Source organism: Scyliorhinus torazame, chromosome 6, assembly GCF_047496885.1.
Source record: "Scyliorhinus torazame isolate Kashiwa2021f chromosome 6, sScyTor2.1, whole genome shotgun sequence".
Lineage (NCBI taxonomy): Eukaryota > Metazoa > Chordata > Chondrichthyes > Carcharhiniformes > Scyliorhinidae > Scyliorhinus > Scyliorhinus torazame.
The window spans coordinates 16,065,707-16,089,722 of NC_092712.1; the positions used below are offsets into that span (position 1 = coordinate 16,065,707).

The 24,016-nt window shown below is 51.2% G+C and overlaps 1 protein-coding gene across 2 annotated transcripts in view; it reads left to right on the forward strand.

The window, feature by feature from the left end:
* bop1 (BOP1 ribosomal biogenesis factor) overlaps nucleotides 1-24,016 on the forward strand; it is a 256,999-nt gene that overhangs the window by 156,035 nt on the left and 76,948 nt on the right. For both annotated transcript variants that reach the window (XM_072507966.1, XM_072507965.1), the window contains exons 4-5: nucleotides 19,033-19,187; nucleotides 19,895-20,012. In XM_072507966.1, the coding sequence (XP_072364067.1) occupies nucleotides 19,033-19,187; nucleotides 19,895-20,012 (273 nt within the window). The remainder of the gene's footprint in view (nucleotides 1-19,032; nucleotides 19,188-19,894; nucleotides 20,013-24,016) is intronic.

A 24,016-nucleotide genomic window follows, 5' to 3' on the forward strand; every position in this document is an offset into this window, starting at 1 on the left:
CGGTCTCTCACCGTGACTGCGGTCTCACCGTGACTGCGGTCTCCCCGTGACTGCGGTCTCCCCGTGACTGCGGTCTCCCCGTGACTGCGCTCTCGCCGTGACTGCGGTCTCCCCGTGACTGCGGTCTCCCCGTGACTGCGGTCTCCCCGTGACTGCGGTCTCCCCGTGACTGCGGTCTCCCCGTGACTGCGGTCTCACCGTGACTGCGGTCTCCCCGTGACTGCGGTCTCACCGTGACTGCGGTCTCCCCGTGACTGCGGTCTCCCCGTGACTGCGGTCTCACCGTGACTGCGGTCTCACCGTGACTGCGGCCTCCCCGTGACTGCGGCCTCCCCGTGACTGCGGCCTCCCCGTGACTGCGGCCTCCCCGTGACTGCGGCCTCCCCGTGACTGCGGTCTCCCCGTGACTGCGGTCTCCCCGTGACTGCGGTCTCCCCGTGACTGCGCTCTCCCCGTGACTGCGCTCTCCCCGTGACTGCGGTCTCCCCGTGACTGCGGTCTCCCCGTGACTGCGCTCTCACTGAGGTTCTATACAACTGCAGCAAGACACCTTTACTCAAATCCCATTGCGACGAAGGCCAACAAACCATTTCCCTCCCGAAACCCCTCTGTCCTCTTTTAGGATTGTTCTTAATATCTACGTTTTTGACCAAGCTTTTGGTCACCTGATCCCAGACTTTTGGTGGTACCAATTTTCGTCTGATTAGCTCACAGGATGTAACTTGCGTTATTTTACAAGGTAAAGATGCTATATAAATGCAAAATGTTGTCCTGTAAGTTGTGGCTGCAAGTCCAAGTTCACAGCTTGGTACATAATCTAGGCTGACATTGAGGCCCCTCCCTTCCTCTCTGCTGTCACCCTCTGAACAAAATTCTTTTCTTTGAATGGAATTGACACAGTGTCTGGTGAGGTGTCTAAAAGACCTGTCAAAATGTGGAACTATGCATGCACTGGTCCTCGGCGTGCCCAGGCGACTGGCCGTCTAGACCACTTCTCTGCTGAATAGAAGGAAGAAACCTGAACGTTTTGTTGGTTTTTACTTCCAGGCGGCTAGTGTTTGAGGGAAATATCTGCTTTGTGCGTGATTTATATTTCAGCCCGACTCTGCTGCTAATTTACTGCAGATATTCATTCCAGCTGCCTTCAATATCAACCACAGATCGTGCACAACAGCCTCACTCACACTCGTCACTCTCCACCACAGCTTCATTGAAGTGTTGAATGTTTTGAATAATGAAAGTGGGGTAGGAGATGGTCTGCAGCATTGTTTATAGCATAGCTGTGGATTAAACACTTGCGGATACAGAAAATAGTGTATTGTTTTGCAACAGAATCAGTCTTATTATTACAAAACACACTTTTATGATTGACTTAGAATCATCGAATTGCTACAGAGCAGAAGGAGGCCATTCGGCCATTGGGCCTGCACTGACCCTCTGAAAGAGCACCTTACCTGGACCCACTCCCCCGCCCTATCTATGTATCCCCACCTAATCTTTGGGCATTTATGGCAATTTAGCATGGCCAATCCACCTAACCTGCACATCTTTGGACTGTGAGAGGAAACCAGAGGAAACCCAGGCAGCCACAGTGAGAACGTGCAAACTCCACAGAGGATCACCCAAGGCTGGAATTGAACCCTGGTCCTTAGTGCTGTGAGGCAGCCATGCTAACCACTGTGCGGCCCTTGTTTCTGCCCCATCCTTTTCTCCTCAAGACTTGACTCCTGTAAAATGGGCCATTATGGGTATATCGCCAAACAGGGGAGATGTTGGCAGGTAGGGCAGTAAGAAACATGGCACTGCCAATTCTGTCAACACCGTCTTCCAAGTGGGCAATTGGGTAGGGATCTGCTTGTGTTACTGCATTGACTTAAAGGGGCTAGTTAGCACTGGGCTAAATCGCTGGCTTTTAAAGCAGACCAAGGCAGGCAAGCAGCACGGTTCGATTCCCGTGCCAGCCTCCCCGAACAGGCGCCGGAATGTGGCAACTAGGGGCTTTTCACAGTACCTTAATTTGAAGCCTACTTGTGACAATAAGCAATTTTCATTTCATTTCATTTTCATTCCCATAGCTGAAGCAGAATCTGGCCAAACTATCTGATTTAGGCATGAACACGACTGGAGGATTCCAGCTGCTTTGGCTGGGTTCAGTTATGTGATTTTCAAACATGTATTGGATTTCTGCTTTCACCTCGGCCTGTCTCTGTGGACCTGGCGGTCAGGATGCTGGGTTAAAGGATGGCTGCAGTTGTCCATCCTGGTTTGCCCCAACAGACTCTTTTAAATTCTGTGAGGAGCCTGGTTAGGTGGTCTTGTTGTCCTGGAGGTGTAAAGGATTCCAGAGCTTGGGGCCGAGGCTAAAGATGCAGCCATCAGTGTTAAAGCGATTAAAATTGGGGATACTCATGAGGTCAGTGTTGTGTTATGTACTCAGGGATAACACAGGGTGCAACCCAATGCAGCTTTGACCAAAAGATATCCCAGACTTTGAAGTAAGTTCAATGTGATTTATTGAACCATTAGCACAGTTCTCTATGAGTTCGACTTTCCTGCTAATTTCTCATAGAATTTACAGTGCAGAAGGAGGCTATTTGGCCCATCGGGTCTGCACCGGCACTTTGAAGGAGCACCCCACCCAAGCCCACACCCCCACACTATCCCCATAACCCAGTAACCCCACCCAACATTAAGGGCAATTTTGGACACTAAGGGCAATTTAGCATGGCCAATCCACCTAACCTGCACATCTTTGGACTGTGGGAGGAAAACGGAGCACCCGGAGGAAACCCACGCACACACGGGGAGGATGTGCAGACTCCTCACAGACAGTGACCCAAGCTGGAATCGAACCTGGGACCATGGAGCTGTAAAACAATTGTGCTAACCACTATGCTACCGTGCTGCCCACAGTATAGTAACTCAATCTTGCTATAGTAACTCAGTCTAATTAACCAGTCTGCTCTAAGCCACGTGGTGGTTGTGATGCTTCTGATCTGCCCCTGTCCTACTCTCTTAAGTGTCGCCTGTGGAAAGAGAGCATGGGTGCCCTGTCCTTATATATGGATTCTGTAATGCCCCCTTGTGGTAGTGTCACCTCTGGGTGTCTTGACTGCCCATTGGTCGTGTCCTATTCTGTGTTCATTAGCTGTATGTCTGCATGTCATGACATCTCTGGTGCTCCCTCTAGTGTTTACTTAGTCGTAGTGTATTTACATTAACCCCTTGTGTATTTACAGTGATGCACATCACCACATCCCCTCTTTTTTCATGTTACATATTTTCTATACAGTGTTGAAGAAAAACTGAACAAAAACAGGTAAATAAGTGATGACATGTACACGTTCTGATGACTGTGATGACGATACAAGATCAAAGAATAGTGATGACATTGAGGATCATACAATACCAAATTATAGTTATGATGATGTTGAGGATTATACAATACCAAATAATAGTTGTGAGTCCAAAGTTCATGAATTTACACGGTCGAGTGGCTTTCTTGTGCTGTTATGGAAGTGTCGATGTTGATGTTGTCATAACCTTGTGAAGGCCGTCAGGGTCCTGGTGTGTACGTAACCAAGAAGTCATCAGGAGGTGTTCAAATGGTCAAATCACTTCATTGTCTGAGGTGGACTCTTTTTTTTAATGCTTGTGGTAGCAATTCTTGATGACCTCTTTCCTGAAAGCTGGTTTGCTTGTCCGTAGTGTGGCAAACGTGAATTGGTAAGATGCGTTGACATACCATGGCATGCTTGCAGTCTCGCCATTGTTCTGAGCTGAGCAGTAACTTTGTCTTTCATGGACAGAGTTGTACCATGTCGTACCAGTTGTTCTATTGTTGTTGTCATTGTTGTTATTGACGTGCTTGTTGTTGTGTTTGTTGCGCTCAGTGACCACGCCGAGTGGAGAATTCGAGTCCCTCACAAAGTTACTTGTGTCAGTGTCCTTTGTGGCATCTGCTGTTTCATTGAGCGTGCCGTCTCTGATTCATCGGCGCTCCCTGTTTGGAGTCATGTCCGGTTCACTTGAATCATCTTTGGCTTGTTGATGCTCCCTGTCTGGACCCCTTTCTGGTTCACCTGAATCAACTTTGGTTTCTTGATGCTCCCCGTCTGGAGTCATTTCAGGTTCTTGTGGAGAGGCTCGAGTAGATGAGGTTTGAATTAACGTGGTGTCACTGGAGTCACTAGTAGCCTCAGTTTGATTGCCGAGTGCCTCTGTACATACTAGCTGAGATCTGGCAGTCTCACTGAAATGTCGCACATTTTGTGTGGGAATTGTGAAGCCTTTGTCACTTGTCGCAGGGTAGACCTTCAGTGTCTTCTTGTTGGTTAGATGAGCTGTGTAGACTGTCAGAGTCTTCTTCTGTTGGCTCAAATAATCTGGGTAGACTGTCATAGCCTTTTTGTTGTTCACGTGAGCGTGGTAGACTGTCATAGTCATCTTGCTGTGCACTGGAGCGTGGCAGACTTGCAGCGTCTGCTGCTGGTTGCTCAGATAAGGTTGCTGGACCTTCTTGGTCTTTTTCATGCAAGGACTGCGCTCTGGAGTCTTGCGTTGCTTCCATCGTGGAGTCTGTCAACGAGCTCGCTGTGGAGGCTTGTATCACTCTCTGTGGAGTTTGGCATCGTTCCCTGTGTGGAGTCATGCAGTGGTCTCGCTGTGGAGTCGATCTGTGCGCTCTCAACAAAGTCGTGCAGTGGTCTCGCTGTGGAGTCTTTCTCTGTTCTCTGTGTGGAGACGTGTAGCCCATTGGTCGTGTCCTATTCTATGTGTTCATTAGCTGTATGTCTGCATGTCATGACGTCTCTGGTGCTCCCCTCTAGTGTTTACTTAGTCGTAGTGTATTTACATTAACCCCTTGTGTATTTACAGTGATGCATATCACCACAGTCAGAAGTAGAGGAGTGCGGATATCGCGGGGTGTTGTGGGGCCGGAGGTGATTACAGAGATGGGGAGGAGCAGGACCATGGAGGGCTGGGCAGCACGGTGGCACAGTGGTTAGCACTGCTGCCTCATGGCACTGAGGACCCCGGGTTCAATCCCGGCCCTGGGTCACTGTCCGTGTGGAGTTTGCACATTCTCGCTGTGCCTGCGTGGGTTTCACCCCCACAACCCAAAGATGTGCAGGGTAGGTGGATTGGCCACGCTAAATTGCCCCTTAATTGGAAAACAAATAATTGGGCACTCTAAATTTATTTTAAAAAAGACCATGGAGGGCTATGAAAACAAGGTGAGAATTTAAAAATTGAAGTGTTGCATATCCAGGGACCGGTGTTAATGGGTGAGCACTGGTGATGGATAAATGGCACCTGATCGGTGTGAGGACATGGGGGCTGGTTAGGACATGGGGACTAGGGCTGGTTTAGCACAGTGGGCTAAACAGCTGGCTTGTAATGCAGAACAATGCCAGCAGCGTGGGTTCCCGTACTGGCCTCCCCGAACAGGCGCCAGAATGTGGCGACGAGGGGCTTTTCACAGTAACTCCATTGAAGCCTACTTGTGACAATAAGCTATTATTATTGTTATTATTATTATGTTAGGACATGGGGAACAGAGTTGTAGATGCCATCCAGTTTACAGAGGGCGAGATCGGCTAGGAGAGTGAGAAAAGTCAAGTCTAGAGATAACAGGAATGGAAGGTTTCAGTATTCTAATTCAGAGGTTGATCCCAATAAACTGCAGCCACCAGGTTTGTAACTTTAACACAAGTAACCTTTTATTAGTAACCATAGAAAGTAACCATAGAAAGCATCCTATCTGGCTGCATCACAGCCCGGTATGGCAACTGCTCGGCCCAAGACTGTAAAAACCACAGAGTCGTGAACACAGCTCAATCCATCACGTGAATCCGCTTCCCTTTTGTTAACTCTGTCTACACCTCCCGCTGCCTGGGGAAAGCGGGCAGCATAATCAAAGACCCCTCCCACCCGGGTTATTCTCTCTTCCAACCTCTTCCATCGGGCAGGAGATGCAAAAGTCTGAGATCACGCACTAACAGATTCAAAAACCGCTTTCCCGCTGTTTCCAGACTCTTAATGACCCTCTTATGAACTGACCTGATCTCTCTCTGCATCTTCTCTATTGAGCAGTACTACACTCCGTATGCTTCGCTCAATGTCCAAATCTATATATTTACATTGTGTATTTATCGTATGTCCTATGTTTTTTCACGTATGGAATGATCTACCTGGACTGTACGCAGAACAATACCTTTCACTGTACCTTGGTGCACGTGACAAAACGAAATCTAATCTGAATCTATTATAAACCGTATTCTAATTAAACGGGCAGAAACTGACTATCGAATACCCCTTTCCCAAACCCCCCCTCCCTTCCTAACTACCCCCACTCAATATAAACACACAGAAGGGAAAGAAAATATCAATAAAAATAAAAGAATAAAGATCTTTGATTCATTGGGATGACTTCTAGTGGAGTGTTTTTCTGAAGTTCAGCTTTTGTTTTGATACTTCTGCCTTCTAGGCTTGAGATGGTTTCCTCTGGCAGAGTTGTCTATCTTCTCTGCAGACTCGGCATCATTCCAGGTTCACAGCAAAGGACGTGCTGGACACTCACTTCTTTCAGAACAGTAAAACAGTTCTTTCACCTCCGGCAGGAGAGCAAGAGAGAGAGTGTGTTCCTTTCACTTCCAAGGTCTGAGCCAGATGTGAAGTCTGTCTGGTCTGCCCCTACAGTCTCCACTCCAGCCCACATTGCAGCGCCAGTCTGGAATTTTGTCCTGTGGGCTTAAGTAGGGTGCTCTGTCTCAGGACTGGTCCAGACTCGATGGGCCGAATGGCCTCCTTCTGCACTTTGTCGCATTAGTGCTGATTTGGCAGACAGTTTTGTGCCATTGCCCACCAGCAGGCGGGGTTGACACTGGCCTAACCCATTTCACATTGGTGCGCAGACCTTTAACGAAGTGGCGTACTGGCGCAAGCAGTTAACAACCCTGTGACTGTGTGTGGGCTGGACCCATGTTGAACCCTGAGCCAGCCTACATCAAATCAGCCAGTACAAGACACTACAAGGAATGTTCAGAAGAAAAACATTCTCGACTATTTGATTTAGTTCTGGCACTTCCATAGAATCCCTACAGTGCAGAAGGAGACCATTCGGCCCATCAGGCCTGCACCAACCCTCTGAAAGAGCCACCCCACCTAGGCCCACACCCCTACCCTATCCCTATAACCGCACCTAACCGGCACACGTGCTCCTTCATTGTTCTTTTAAAAAGTAATATTAGGTCACTAACATTGGAAAAAGTCCTCCTGCTATACTGCGAAATATTTTAGATCATCATGCGCACATTTTTATTTGAATGCTGTATATGCAGTGATTAATATACAGGGATTTAATGTATGTGTATAGTGCCTTCCCGCTATGTGAATGCCACAATTATGGTGCAGAAGAAGACCATTCAGCCCATCATGTCTGCACCAGCTCTCCAAATGAACATAACATAAGAACTAGGAGCAGGAGTAGGCCACCTGGCCCCTTGAGCCTGCTCCATCATTCAATGAGATCACGGCTGATCTTTTGTGGACTCAGCTCCACTTTCTGGCCCGAACACCATAACCCTTAATCCCTTTATTCTTCAAAAAACTATCTATCTTTATCTTAAAAACATTTAATGAAGGAGCCTCTACTGCTTCACTGGGCAAGGAATTCCATAGATTCACAACCCTTTGGGTGAAGAAGTTCCTCCTAAACTCAGTCCTAAATCTACTTCCCCTTATTTTGAGGCTATGCCCCCTAGTTCTGCTTTCACCCACCAGTGGAAACAACCTGCCAGCATCTATCCTATCTATTCCCTTCATAATTTTAGGTGTTTCTATAAGATCCCCCCCTCATCCTTTAAAACTCCAACGAGTACAGCCCCAGTCTACTCAACCTCTCCTCGTAATCCAACCCCTTCAGCTCTGGGATTAACCACGTGAATCTCCTCTGCACACCCTCCAGTGCCAGTACATCCTTTCTCAAGTAAGGAGACCAAAACTGAACACAATACTCCAGGTGTGGCCTCACTAACACCGTATACAATTGCAGCATAACCTCCCTAGTCTTAAACTCCATCCCTCTAGCAATGAAGGACAAAATTCCATTTGCCTTCTTAATCACCTGTTGCACCTGTAAACCAACTTTTTGCGACTCATGCACTAGCACACCCAGGTCTCTCTGCACAGCAGCATGTTTTAATATTTTATCATTTAAATAATCCCTTTTGCTGTTATTCCTACCAAAATGGATAACCTCACATTTGTCAACATTGTATTCCATCTGCCAGACCCTAGCCCATTCACTTAGCCTATCCAAATCCCTCTGCAGACTTCCAGTATCCTCTGCACTTTTTGCTTTACCACTTATCTTAGTGTCGTCTGCAAACTTGGACACATTGCCTTTGGTCCCCAACTCCAAATCATCTATGATTGGACCTATTGTGACCTAGTGCCATTCCACTGCTTTTCCCCCATAACCACACATATTGTTTCTGTTCAAATAATCACCCAATACCCTCTTGAGTGCCTCCATTGAACCTGCCTCCACCACACTGCCAGGCCGTGTGTTCCAGACCCAAACCATTCGCTGTGTGAAAAAGTTTTTTCTGACATCACATTTGCTTCTTTTGAAAATCGCTTCAAATCTGTGCCCTCGCCTTCTTGATCCTTTTACAAGTGGAACAGTTTCCCCCTCTCTGTCCAGCCCCCTCATGATTTTAAATATCTCTATCAAATCTCCTCTCAGACTTCTTCTCTCCAAGGGGAACAGTCCCGACCTCCCCTAACCTATCCTCCGAACTGAAGTTTCTCCTCATCCTGGATCTATTCTTGTAAACCTTCCCCTGAACTCTACCCAATGCTCCAGCTGAGGTCTACAACTAGTGTCTTATGCAAGTTGAGCATAGCAACCTTGCTCTGGTGCTCTATGCTGCTATTATTAAAGCCTATGTTTTATTAACTGCTCTCTTCGCATGTCCTTCAATGACGCATGCACATACGCACCCAAGTTACTCTGCTCCTGCACCCCTTAAGAGGTGTTCCCTTATTTTGTATTGTCTCTCCATGTTCTTGAATCACCTCACATTCTCTGTATTGAACTTCATCTGCCACCTACTGCCCACTCCACCAACTTGTCTATGCCCGTTTGAAGTTCTACACTGTCGTTCTCATTATTTACAAGGCATCTAAGTTTCATGTCATTGGCAAAATTTTAAATTGTCCCCTGCACCCAAGATCTAGATGATTAATGTATATCAGGAAAAGCAAGGATCCCAATATCGACCCCTGGGGAACTCCACTACTAAAGCTGGAACTTTTCTCTCAGGCACTTATCGCATAACTTTTGGAAATCTATGTGAGCCACATAACCCGCATCAACCCTCTCTGTTCTTCAAAAAGCTCCAGAAAGTTAGTTGAACTCGACTTTTCCTTAAACGCATACTGGTCCTTTTTAATCAATCCGCATTTTCCCACCTAATTATTAATTCTATCCAGAAAAATGGTTTCTCGAAGCTCCCGCACCATTGAAGCTAAACTGACTGCTCTGTCATTGCTGGGCTTCTCCTTACAACCTTTTTGAACAAGGGTGTAAATGTTTGCAAATCTCCATTCCTCTGGTACCTGCCCACAGTCTGGAGGAGACGGGAGGATTATGGCCAGCACCCTTGCCATTTCCATTCTCATTTCCTTCAATATCCTCCGGTCCTGGTGCGTTGTCATCTTTCAGTAACCACAGTTTATCCAACACTTCCTCCTTATTAATTTTGAACCCTTCTAGGGACAGATTCCTCCTTTGTCACCATGCCCTGGATAGCACCTACCTCCCTGGGTAAAGAAAGATGCAGAGTATTAATTGAACACCTCAGCCATGCCCCCTCCCCTTTTAAGGCCCTAATCGGTCCTACTCCTTTTACTATTTAGATATCTGTAGCAGACGTTGAGATTCCCCTTTATGTTGGCTGCCAGTCTTTTCTCAATTCCTCTTCGCTTCTCTATTGTGCATTTTTCACTTTCCTATTGAAAATGATGGCACAGTGGTTAGCACTGTTGCTTCACAGCACCAGTTACCTGGGTTAAACTTCGGCCTTGGGCGACTGTGGGGGGTTTGCATATTCTACCGTATCTGCGTGGGTTTCCTCCGGGTGCTCCGGTTTCTTCCCACAGTCCAAAGATGTGCAGGGTAGGTGGATTGGCCATGCTAAATTGCTCCTCCGTGCCTAGGGATGTGCAGGTTAGGTGGGGGTTAAAGGATTATGGAGATAGGGCGGGCGTTCTTTCAGAGGGTCATGCAGACTCGATGGGCCCAATGGCATCCTTCTGCACTGTAAGGATTCTAGGAATCTATGTTGCTATGTTTCCTGTATGTGGCACACATGCTGTCAACACGGTAGCATTTTGGTTAGCACAATTGCTTCACAGCTCCAGGGTCCCAGGTTCAATTCCCGGCTTGGGTCACTGTCCGTGCGGAGTCTGCACGTTCTCCCCATGTGTGCGTGGGTTTCCTCCGGGAGCTCCGGTTTCCTCCCACAGTCCAAAGATGTGCAGGTTAGGTGGATTGGCCATGCTAAATTGCCCTTAGTGTCCAAAAGTGCCCTTAGTGTTGGGTGGGGTTGCTGGGTTATGGGGATAGGGTGTAGGTGTTGACCTTGGGTAGGGTGCTCTTTCCAAGAGCCGGTGCAGAGTCGATGGGCCGAATGGCCTACTCCTGCACTGTAAATTCTATGATAATCTATGAACTATGCACTGAAGTTGGAGAGAGTGAATGTTAAAGGTGACACATGGGTTCCAATCAAACAATGGGGGGTTTTAGGAAGGGGAAAGGAGGAGCGGTTGGGAAGAAGGTGGGCGACGTTCACCCCCGCTCTGCCCCCTCACCCCCGCTCTGCCCCCTCGCCCCCGCTCCGTCCCCCTCGCCCCCGCTCCGTCCCCCTCGCCCCCGCTCCGTCCCCCTCGCCCCGCTCCGTCCCCCTCGCCCCCGCTCCGTCCCCCTCGCCCCCGCTCCGTCCCCCTCACCCCCGCTCTGCCCCCTCACCCCCGCTCTGCCCCCTCGTCCCCCTCGCCCCCGCTCTGCCCCCCTCGCCCCCGCTCTGCCCCCCTCGCCCCCGCTCTGCCCCCCTCGCCCCCGCTCTGCCCCCCTCGCCCCCGCTCTGCCCCCCTCGCCCCCGCTCTGCTCCCCTCGCCCCCGCTCTGCTCCCCTCGCCCCCGCTATGCTCCCCTCGCCCCCGCTCTGCTCCCTTCGCCCCCCTCGCCCCCGCTCTGCCCCCCTCGACCCCACTCGCCCCCACTCCGTCCCCCTCACCCCCACTCCGTCCCCCTCACCCCCACTCTGCCGCCCTCGCCCCCGCTCTGCCCCCTTCACCTCCGCTCTGCCCCCTCGCCCCCACTCTGCCCCCTCACCCCCGCTCTGCCCCCTCGCCCCCGCTCTGCCCCCTCGCCTCCGCTCTGCCCCCTCACCTCCGCTCTGCCCCCTTCACCTCCGCTCTACTCCCTTCACCCCCGCTCTGCACCCTCTCCCCCACTCTATTCCCCCTCGTCTCCGCTCTGCCCCCTCGCCTCCACTCTGCCCCCTCGCCTCCGCTCTGCCCCCTCGCCTCCGCTCTGCCCCCTTCACCTCCGCTCTGCCCCCTTCACCTCCGCTCTGCCCCTCTCGCCTCCGTTCTGTCCCAAGCTGGCTCCGCTCAACCCCCTCCCCTCCGCTCTGCCCCCCTCGCCCCGTCCCCCTCGCCCCTGCCCTGTCTCCGCTCTGCCCCCTCGCCTCCGCTCTGCCCCCTTTACCTCCGCTCCGCCCCCTTCACCTCCGCTCTGCCCCCTTCACCTCCGCTCTGCCCCCCTCGCCTCCGTTCTGCCCCTTGCTGGCTCCGCTCAGCCCCCTCCCCTCCGCTCTGCCCCCCTCGCCCTGTCCCCCTCGCCCCCGCTCTGTCTCCGCTCTGCCCCCCTCGCCCCCGCTCTGTCTCCGCTCTGCCCCCCTCGCCTCCGCTCTGCCCCCCTCGCCTCCGCTCTGCCCCCCTCGCCTCCGCTCTGCCCCCCTCGCCTCCGCACTGCCCCCCTCGCCCCCGCTCTGCTCCCTTCGCCCCCCTCGACCCCGCTCTGCCCCCCTCGACCCCACTCCGCCCCCCTCGCCCCCACTCCGTCCCCCTCATCCCCACTCCGTCCCCCTCACCCCCACTCCGTCCCCCTCACCCCCACTCTGCCCCCTCGCCTCCGCTCTGCCCCCTTCACCTCCGCTCTGCTACCCTCGCCCCCGCTCTGCCACCTTCACCTCCGCACTGCCCCCTTCGCCTCCGCTCTGCCCCCTTCGCCTCCGCTCTGCCCCCCTCGCCCTGTCCCCCTCGCCCCCGCTCTGTCTCCGCTCTGCCCCCCTCGCCTCAGCTCTGCCCCCCTCGCCTCCGCTCTGCCCCCCTCGCCTCCGCACTGCCCCCTTCGCCTCCGCACTGCCCCCTTCGCCTCCGCTCTGCCCCCTTCGCCTCCGCTCTGCCCCCTTCGCCTCCGCTCTGCCCCCTTCGCCTCCGCTCTGCCCCCCTTGCCCCCGCTCTGCCCCCCTTGCCCCCCTTGCCCCCGCTCTGCCCCCTTGCCCCCGCTCTGCCCCCCTTGCCCCCGCTCTGCCCCCTTGCCCCCGCTCTGCCCCCCTTGCCCCCGCTCTGCCCCCCTTGCCCCCGCTCTGCCCCCCTTGCCCCCGCTCTGCCCCCCTTGCCCCCGCTCTGCCCCCCTTGCCCCCGCTCTGCCCCCCTTGCCCCCGCTCTGCCCCCCTTGCCCCCGCTCTGCCCCCTTGCCCCCGCTCTGCCCCCCTTGCCCCCGCTCTGCCCCCCTTGCCCCCGCTCTGCCCCCTTGCCCCCGCCCTGCCCCCCTTGCCCCCGCTCTGCCCCCTTGCCCCCGCTCTGCCCCCTTGCCCCCGCTCTGCCCCCCTTGCCCCCGCTCTGCCCCCCTTGCCCCCGCTCTGCCCCCCTTGCCCCCGCTCTGCCATCCTCGCTTCTGCTCTGCCATCCTCGCTTCTGCTCTGCCATCCTCGCCCCCCGCTGGCTCCGCTCTGCCTCCCGCTGGCTTGCTCTCTCTCTGACTCTGAGATTCTGGTGTAGGAATGTGAGCTGCTGGACTACATTTCATGGCAGCTTTACTGATTAGGCGCTTGGTAATATTTCTCTGAAGTTTCAGTTCCCCGGCAGGAAATTTCAAATTAGTGAGAGGGTGATGGGTTACCGTTTGTCACAGATGAACTATCACACCTGACTGGTCTAAAACCATAGCGCAATCCAATCTCCCCAACACCTTCCCCCACCACCCAAACCTGGCTCGGCTTCATTGTGTTCCTGTGGTCCTGATTTCTCAGGACGTTCAATACAGTTGTCCACATATTCCAAACGTATCTCTCTTTCTTGGTGACTTTTCAGGATAAGCCAGTGGGTTGATCGCTGCTGCTTTGGAGTGTGTTACTGTTTAAATTTCTTTCCCCCCCTTCCTTGGCATGAGGAAGCCTCCCTCACGCTGACGATGGAGCAGTGCCAGGCGCGGCTCAGTGAGCAGCACTCCGAGTCAGTAGGTTGTGAGTTCAAATCCCACTCCCCAAATTTGAGCCAATAATCTCGTGGTGCCGCACTGTTGGAGGAACCTACCTTCAGATGAAAAGGAGAAAAGCAGCCGCTTTTATGATATCGGGATGGCTCAGCGCAGTTTCCAGTTTTTGAAATGCAGTCAGTTTTGTAATGCAGGATGCTTGGCCGCCAGTTTGGGCACAGCAAGGTTCTCAGCAGTGAAGACGTGCACTGGGGGAGTTTGCAACACAGTGAGGAACGTGATTTGGAAGTTAGACTGCAATGCTCCTGTAATTATTAACCTGCTTCAAAGGGACTCTTTGTAGCAGGCTGCTTGCTACCAGGTTTGAGTGGAAGCTGAGCTGACTGAAGGAGGCTGAGGTGGGTCTGTGTGCACAGGCAAATACACACCTGTCTCTTCTACAAAAGAGATGTCTCAAGACCGTGACCAATGTATTATCATCGGTTCACAGATCGCAAGCGGATGATTTGTTGCCTTGTCTTGTCTCTGCTCAGAAGATTCCTGGGTGGTAGAAAGAGCAGAATTGTTGTGGTAATGTGTACAGCGTGTCCCCGATTTGACACGGTGAGAATTCCCTCTCTCTTATTTGGGAGGAGATAAATCTGAACCACCCCCCCTCCCTCATTCCCATTGCCCCCCACGGGCTGCCAGGGTAATGAGTCCGTGCCCCAGAGTAGGATAAAATTCACAAAGCATTTCCTGTGCATGAGATCATCGTCCTTTTTGGAACTGTTTGACGCTGACTTGAGAAATGACTGGCAAGTCGAAAGGATGAGTTCAATGCGATGGGGTGAATCTGACTCCGGAACCTCCCGGGCTTGTGATCTTGTTAACTCTTCCCACGCCGCAGAGGAGGGCTTGCACTGAAATAGTCAGAATTAACTCCTCTTGAGCCCTGGGACTGCCTCTCCCTAATTTCTACTTTTAAAAATGTCAAAAGGACGAGGTGTTCTCTTTTCCCAGCCCCATCGCGCCCTGCCAGCCCCCAAACACACAGCCCCCCCAAACACACAGCCCCTCCAAACACACAGCCCCTCCAAACACACAGCCCCTCCAAACACACAGCCCCCCCAAACACACAGCCCCCCCAAACGCACAGCCCCCCCAAACGCACAGCCCCCCCAAACGCACAGCCCCCCAAACACACAGCCCCCCCAAACACACAGCCCCCCCAAACACACAGCCCCCCCAAACACACAGCCCCCCCAACACACAGCCCCCCCAACACACAGCCCCCCAAACACACAGCCCCCCCAAACACACAGCCCCCCCAAACACAGCCCCCCCAAACACACAGCCCCCCCAAACACACAGCCCCCCCAAACACACAGCCCCCCCAAACACACAGCCCCCCCAAACACACAGCCCCCCCAAACACACAGCCCCCCCAAACACACAGCCCCCCCAAACACACAGCCCCCCAAACACACAGCCCCCCCAAACACACAGCCCCCCCAAACACACAGCCCCCCCAAACACACAGCCCCCCCAAACACACAGCCCCCCCAAACACACAGCCCCCCCAAACACACAGCCCCCCCAAACACACAGCCCCCCCAAACACACAGCCCCCCAAACACACAGCCCCCCCAAACACACAGCCCCCCCAAACACACAGCCCCCCAAACACACAGCCCCCCTATCTAAGTTTGCTATGTGAGCTGACACCGTGAACCTCAGCAGGGCATTTTGCATTCGTGGAATCTGGCTAGGCCAGCATTTATTGCCCATTCCTTAATGCCTTTCAGAAGGTGGCGATGAGCCGCTTCGAACTGCTGCCGTGACTACACCCACTGTGCTGTTAATGAGGGAAGTATAGAATTTTGATCCAAGGAACGCCGGTGAATTCCTGCAGTGCATCTTGGAGATGGTGCACACGGCTGCCACTGTTCGTCAGTGGTGGAGGGTTTGAATGTTTGTGGAAGGGGGAGCAATCAAGCGGGGCTGCTTTGTCCTGGGTGGTGTTGAGCTTCTTGAGTGTTGTTGGAGCTGTGCTCATCCAGGCAAGTGGAGAATATTCCATTACGCTCCTGACTTGTAGATGGTGGGCAGGCTTTGGGGCGGGGGGGGGGTGGGGGTCAGGAGGTGAGTTACTCCTAGCCTCCAACCTACTCTTGCAGCCACAGCATTTATATGGCTTGTCAAGTTCAGTGTCCGGCCAATGTAAACCTCTCCAGGATGCTGATCGTGGGTGATTCGGCGATGTTGATGCTGTTGAATGAGATGACTTCATTCTCTCTTGTTGGAGATGGTCATTACACTTGTGTGTATCTGCCACTTTTCAGCTTAAGCCTGTACTTGCAGGCTAAACTGAGGTCACCCAGTCTGTGTTTGATAGGCGAAGACCGTATTTTGAGCAATGAATATAGTAGACTAAATTGAAAGAAGTGCAAGTTAAATCGTTGATTCACTTGGAAAGAATGTTTGCAGCCTTGGAGAGTGAGGAGGATTATGGTGACGGTGAGGGTTGGGTTGTTCGAGATCAGTCGTCTTGTCCCAGGAAATCACAGAATCTTTATAGTGCGGAAGGAGGCATTCATCCCATTGAGTTTGCACTGGTTAAAACAGGTGCCGGCCTTTCCGCTGCTGCCGCCACGGGGGATACAGGACAGAGTAGTGTCCGGTACCTGGGTGGGAGAGGGGAAGGTATCGGATATTTACCAGGAGCTTTCAGAGGCGGAGGAAACTCCGGTGGAGGAGTTCAAGGGCAAGTGGGAGGACGAGACAGGAGGAGAGATAGAGGCTATGGGTGGATGCCCTAAGCAGGGTTAATACCTCCTCATCGTGTGCCAGGCTTAGCCTGATACAATTTAAGGTAGTCCACGGGGCACACGGGACAGCGGCTAGGATGAGCATGTTTTTCGGGATAGAGGATAGAACATAGAACATAGAACATAGAAAATACAGCACAGAACAGGCCCTTCGGCCCACGATGTTGTGCCGAACCTTTGTCCTAGATTAATCATAGAGGTGTGCGGGAAGCCCAGCAAATCATGTCCACATGTTCTGGGCATGCCTGAAGCTTAGAGGGTTTGGGCAGGGTTTCGCTAAGGCAATGTCCACGGTGCTAAAAACACGGGTGGTGCCGAGTCCGGAGGTGGCGATCTTCGGAGTGCCGGAAGATCCGGGAGTTCAGGGAGCGAAAGAGGCTGACGTCTTGGCCTTTGCCTCCCTGGTAGCCCGGAGCCGGATCTTGTTAATGGGGAGGGACTCGAAGCCCCCGAGTGTAGAGACCTGGGTTAGTGACATGGCTGGGTTTCTCAGTCTCAAGAAAATAAAGTTTGCCTTAAGAGGGTCAATGGTCGGGTTCACCCGGACGTGGCAGCCGTTCGTCGACTTTCTCGGGGAAAATTAAAATGTCAGCAGAAGCAGCATTCCGGCGGGGGGGGGGGGGTTTGTTGTTGTATGGTTGAGGTGTGTGAAGATTGGGCGTGGGGGGTGGGGGGGGGGGGTGGAGGGGAATGTTTATTTCACCATGTTGATGTCATTGTTTATGTTACTGTTAAAAGAAATTTTAAATATCTTCATAAAATATTATTTAAAAAAAAGAGTTTGCACTGGTTCTCCCACATCGCTGCTTGACTTCCTCCGCAGTGTGTGAAGTTAAACCATCTTCAGCTGCTTCATCAGTGAACTTCCCTCCATGATGTGGAGATGCCGGCGGTGGACTGGGGTGAGCACAGTAAGAAGTCTTATACCAGGTTAAAGTCCAACAGGCTGAAACAAACCTGCTTCCCTCCATTATCAGGCTAGGAGTGGTGATATTCACTGATGCTATTTATGGCACATAAGTGCCAGATAATGACCATCTCCAAAAAGTGATGGAATACTCTCCACTTGCCTGGATGAGTGCAGCTCCATGAACACTCAAGAAGCTGAACAAACGGTGGTGCAGTGGTTAGCACTGCTGCCTCACGGCATGGAGGACCCGGGTTCGATCTCAGCTCTGGGTCACTGTCAGTGTGGAGTTTGCTCATTCTCCCCGTGTCTGCGTGGGTCTCACTTTCACCACCCAAAGATGTGAATTTGCCACACTAAAAAATTGCCCCTTAATTATCCAGGTCAAAGCAGCCCACTTGAGTGGCATCCCTTCCAGAAACTTTCACTCCCTTCACCACCGACGCACAGTAGCAGCCGTGTGTACCATCCACAAGATGCACTGCAGCAACTCACCAAGATTCCTTAGACAGCACCTTCCAAACCCATGACCAATACCATCTAGAAGGACGAGGGCAGCAAATACCTCCAAGGGTGGCACTGCAGCACAGCACCAGGGTCCCAGGTTCAATTCCCGGCTTGGGTCACTGTCTGTGCGGAGTCTGCACGTTCTCCCCTTGTCTGCGTGGGTTTCCTCCGCGTGCTCCGGTTTCCTCCCACAAGTCCCAAAAGACGTGCTGTTGGGTGAATTGGACATTCTGAATTCTCCCTCCGTGTTCCCGAACAGGCACCGGAATGTGGCGACTAGGGGCTTTTCATAGTAACTTCACTGCAGTGTTAGCCTAATTGTGACGATAAAAATGATTAAATTTTAAAAAGTCACTCACCACCCTGATTTGGAAATCTATCGCCGTTCTTCACTGTCGCTGAGGCAGCATCCTGGAACTCCTTCCCTAACAGCACAGTGGGTGTACCTAATAATAATCTTTATTGCACAGACAGTGACCCAAGCCAGGAATCCAATCTGGTACCCTGGGTGCTGTGAAGCCATAGTGCTAGCCCCTATGCTACCGTGCTGCCCACCTGCTACACCTGCAGCGGTTCATGAAGGCAGCTCACCACCACCTTCTGAAGGGCAACTAGGAATGGGCAATAAATGCTGGGCTAACCAGTGACACCCACATGCCATGAAAGAATAAAAAACATGTGGGACTTTAATTTTGTGGAGAGAGTGGATTGTTTTCTTTGGAGCACAGAAGGTAAAGGAGATATTCGACTGAGGTGTTTAAAATGATGGCAGGTTTTTGTTGGAGTAACTAAGGAGAAACTGTTTCCTTTAGCAGACGGGTCGGGGAACCGAGGGCACCGAGAAGGTAATTGACAAAAGAATTGGAGGTGACGTGAAAACAAAAATAGACCGTGGGTAATTATGATCTGCCTGAAAAGGTGGTGAAAGGAATTTGAATGATACGTTTCCAAAGCCAATTTGATAAATTCTTCAAAATTTGCCCAATCAGTGCAGCAAGAGCAGGGAAGTGGGACTAATTTGATAGTTCTTTCCGAGAACTAGCTGAGGCGATGGGCTAAATGCACAGTATCATTCTATCTCCCAGTTAGTTAAATTTCTGTGAGTTTGGAATCCCGGACTCTGAATACAACCCACTTTGCAGTTTGTGATTTAGACCCATGTTCTGAATAGATGTATAATGAAATGGCTGTCTGTCTCGGATCACTTGGGTTTTAGTTAAGACCATCACTCAGTGATTTATGTTTACCTGGATGAAATTAAATGGCTTTTCTTTGCTCCACATTTATTTACAGGATATCCGGAATACTGTTGGCAATATCCCTATGGAATGGTACAAGGACTATCCGCACATTGGCTACGATCTGGACGGCAAGAAAATCTACAAACCAATCCGAAATAAAGATGAGCTGGATGAATTTCTGGATAAGATGGAAAATCCGGATTATTGGTATGGAGTACGAGGGGATTGCTGTGGTGCGGTAGGGGGTCTGAATATGTCGCTGGTCCCGATGATTTGGGTGCATTGTCTGCCTCCCAATTAAACTGCTCTTCAGTTCAACCCATCACAGCTGGGGTGAAGTATTGAGATATTTATTTTACACAAAGAGTCATTCCCCAGATGAACAGTCTTCATGTTGAATGTGTTCCTTGGACCAATTTGATGGGGAATCACAGCCAGGGATTACCACTCGGGCTCTTCCTGTTGGTTAGGGATCTCCCATTTAAGACCTCAATCATGCGACTTTCTTTTTTCTGAGGGTGATTAGTCTGTCTCTTCCCCAGAGAGCAGTGGAGGAAGTTGGGTCATTCAATATATTCAAGACTGAATGAGACAAATTTTGTGATCGACAAGGGATATGTCGGGAGTGCAGGCCACAGTCAACCTTGACCCTATCAAATGATGGTGCTGAGGGGCAGAATGGCCTCCTGCTCCTAATTCTTATGGCTGTTTACAATACCCCTCCTGTTTTTGCCCTCTGCACTCAGCCTATTGTTTGTCTGCAGTGCTGCTTCTGTGATTGGCTGAGGATTCAGATTGACAGAATGGATATAGGTCGGTGAAGGATATCAGAGGATTCTGTTACTTCAACACGTGCCGTTTGCTGATCGTTTTCCCTGTTTTTCTCTCTCCGGCCCCCATCCCTCCATCCACAGGCGCACCATTCCAGATAAGATGACTGGCACTGAAATCCGCCTATCTGACGAACAGATCGATCTCATCCACAGGATCCAGAAGGGACTGTATGGAGATGCAAAGTTTAATCCACATGAGGTGAGAGTATTTGATTTTTAAACAATCAGTCAGCCACAGGATAAACATAGATTTCCTGTATTCAGTTGCAAATGAAATAAATACAATATCAATTTCTAATCAGGACAGCATGGTGGCACAGTGGTTAACACTGCTGCCTACGGCGCTGACGACCTGGGTTCGATCCCGGCACCGGGTCACTCTATGTGTAGAGATTGCACATTCTCCCCGTGTCTGCGTGGGTTTCACCCCCACAACCCAAAGATGTCAGTAGGAGCTTTTCACAGTAACTTCATTTGAAGCCTACTTGTGACAATAAGCGATTTTCATTTCATTCATGTGCAGGTTATGTGGATTGGCCTCGCTAAATTGCCCCTTAATTGGAAAAAAATAATTGGGTACTCTAAATTTAAATATATATATATATATATATATATATTTCTGATCTTTGTGCTGCAGCCAGGACACAGAATGGGTCACAAAGCTGTGCTGTTGGCAATTCAGGCACATGCTTGCACAACGTCTCTGGATAGTCTACAGAATGTCCTTGTACTTAGTGCTAATACGTAATTTGTTACAGGAGAATACATAGCCATGAAATCCCCGACAGCGCAGAAGGAGGTCATTTGGCCCATCAAGTCTGAACTGATCCTTTAAAAGAGCACCCTACCTAGGCCCACTCCACCAGCCCATTCCTGTAACCCTGTCTAACCTTTGGATACTAAGGGAATTTAGCATTGCCAATCCACTTAACCTGCACATTTTGTGGGAGGTATCCAGAGCACCCGGGGGAAACACCCGCAGACACTGGGAAAACGTGCAGACTCCACACAGACACCCAAGGCAGGAATTGAACCCAAGTCAGCAGTGCTAACCACTGTGCCACCAAGCCGCCATTGCTCAGAATGCTTTGAGGAACATTAATGGTGACAGTGTAGAGGGAACTTTACTTTATATCTAGCCCCGTGCTGTACCTGTCCTGGGAGTGTTTGATGGGGACAGTGTAGAGGGAGCTTTACTCTGTATCTAACCCCGTGCTGTACCTGTCCTGGGAGTGTTTGATGGGGACAGTGTAGAGGGAGCTTTACTCTGTATCTAACCCTGTGCGGTACCTGTCCTGGGAGTGTTTGATGGGGAAGGTGTAGAGGGAGCTTTACTTTGTATCTAACCCCGGGCTGTACCTGTCCTGGGAGCACTTGATGGGGACAGTGTAGAGGGAGATTTACTCTGTATCTAACCCCGGGCTGTACCTGTCCTGGGAGCATTTGATGTGGACAGTGTAGAGGAAGCTTTACTCTGTATCTAGCCCTGTGCTGTACCTGTCCTGGGAGTGTTTGATGGGGAAGGTGTAGAGGGAGCTTTACTCTGTATCTAACCCCGTGCTGTGCCTGTCCTGGGAGTGTTTGATGGGGACAGCGTAGAGGGAGCTTTACTCTGCATCTAACCCCGTGCTGTGCTTGTCCTGGGAGTGTTTGATGGGGACAGTGTAGAGGGAGCTTTACTCTGTATCTAACCCTGTGCGGTACCTGACCTGGGAGTGTTATGATGGGGAAGGTGTAGAGGGAGCTTTACTCTGTATCTAACCCTGGGCTGTACCTGTCCTGGGAGCATTTGATGGGGACAGTGTAGAGGGAGCTTTACTCTGTATCTAACCCCGTGCTTTACCTGTCCTGGGAGTGTTTGCTGGGGACAGTGCAGAGGGAGCTTTACTCTGTATCTAACCCCGTGCTGTACCTGTCCTGGGAGTGTTTGATGGGGACAGTGCAGAGGGAGCTTTACTCTATATCTAACCCCGAGCTGTACCTGTCCTGGGAGTATTTGATGGGGACAGTGCAGAGGGAGCTTTACTCTGTGTCTAACCCTGTGCTGTACCTGTCCTGGGAGTGTTTGATGGGGACAGTGTAGAGGGAGCTTTACTCTGTATCTAACCCCGTGCTGTACCTGTCCTGGGAGTGTTTGATGGGGACAGTGTAGAGGGAGCTTCACTCTGTATCTAACCCCGTGCTGTACCTGTCCTGGGAGTGTTTGATGGGGACAGTGTAGAGGGAGCTTTACTCAGTATCTAACCCCGTGCTGTACCTGTCCTGGGAGTGTTTGATGGGGACAGTGCAGAGGGAGCTTTACTCTGTGTCTAACCCCGTGCTGTACCTGTCCTGGGAGTGTTTGATGGGGACAGTGTAGAGGGAGCTTTACTCTGTATCTAACCCCGTGCTGTACCTGTCCTGGGAGTGTTTGATGGGGTCAGTGTAGAGGGAGCTTTACTCTGTATCTAACCCCGTGCTGTACCTGTCCTGGGAGTGTTTGATGGGGACAGTGTAGAGGGAGCTTTACTCTGTATCTAACCCCGTGCTGTACCTGTCCTGGGAGTGTTTGATGGGGACAGTGTAGAGGGAGCTTTACTCTGTATCTAACCTCTCTGTCCGTAGCTGTCGCAGTCCATCTGCCCGTCTGTCCGTCGATTGCCCCCCCTCGGCCGCCCTCGCGCCCTCGCCCCCGTCTCGCGCCCTCGCCCCCGTCTCGCGCCCTCGCCCCCGTCTCGCGCCCTCGCCCGCGCCCTCGCCCCCGTCTGTCTCGCTTTCTCGCTGTTCCTCCAGCCATTTACCATCTATCAAACTAATTTTTATGAGTTGACATGTTCTCTGCTTCAATCAGTAACTCTGGACATGTGCTCCATCGCCTCGCAGTAAGTGAAAATATTCTCAACTCCACTTACACTTTGGGTGAATTGGGTGCTGTGAAGCTGGTATTATTCTGCTGTAGTACAGGTATCTGTCACTAGAGGCCGTTGTTTAGCTGTGAAAACATTGAAGCACATTATCCAGAACAATATCACTGGTCCTGAACTTTCGGAACCTCCGCCTGACATAATAATATCTTTATTATTGTCACAGCTGGGCTTACATTAACACTGCAATGAAGTTATTGTGAAAAGCCCCTAGTTGCCACATTCATGCACCTGTTTGGGCACACAGAGGGAGAATTCGGAATGTCCAATTCACCTAACAGCACGTCTTTCGGGACTTATGGGAGGAAACCGGAGCACCCGGAGGAAACCCACACAGACACGGGGAGAACGTGCAGACTCTGCACAGACAGTGACCCAAGCTGGGAATCGAACCTGGGACCCTGGAGCTGTGAAGCAACAGTGCTAACCACTGTGCTGCCTTTATACATTGTCCACTTTTGCACCCCTTTTCAGCGACATATTCCACATCTCTGATTTGGGTGAAACTATCCTCCCAACTTCGCGTTATCCATTTTACTCTGAACCGCCTTCCCATCTTCCTACCACCTTTTCTTCCTCTCCCCACCAACTCGGCTCCTATCCCTTAATATGCAGCCCACCCCACACACCCCATGCGTAGAATCGTGCAACACAGGAGAGACCATTTGGTTCATCATGCCTAGGGTTACCTCTTTGAAAGAGTTGTCCAATTAATCCCCGTTTCCTTCAAGCCCCAGAAACCATTTCTTCCTGCCATGTGGAGGTTGTTGGCAAGGCCAGCATTCATTGACATTGAGAAGGTGATGGTGGTGAGCCACCACATTGAGCTGAAGGATAAAAGAACGAGGAGCAGGAATAGGCCATCTGGCCCCTCCAGTCTGCTCTGCCATTTAATACGATCATGGCTGGTCTGTTTGTCTTGAATTCCACGTTCCCATCTACCTGCCAATAACCTAACCAGAATCTGTCTACCTCCATCTTAAAAATGAAATCACTGGCCCTGCTGTTGAGGCAGAGAGTTCCAGAGTGTCTCAACCCTCCGAGAAAAAGATTCTCCTCATCTCCTGTCCCTCACAAGAGGAAAAGTCCTTTCCACACCTTGTTAAGACTGTTCAGGATCTTATATACTTCAGTCAACTTATCTTTCACTCTTTTGAATCTACTCCCTCCAAAATATCCTTCCATTTTTAAAATACATTTTTTATTCTCCTTTTTCACATTTTCTCCCACATTTACATCCATCAACAATAAACATTAATCAACAAGATATGTCAATCCCCATAACAACAACGATCCCCTC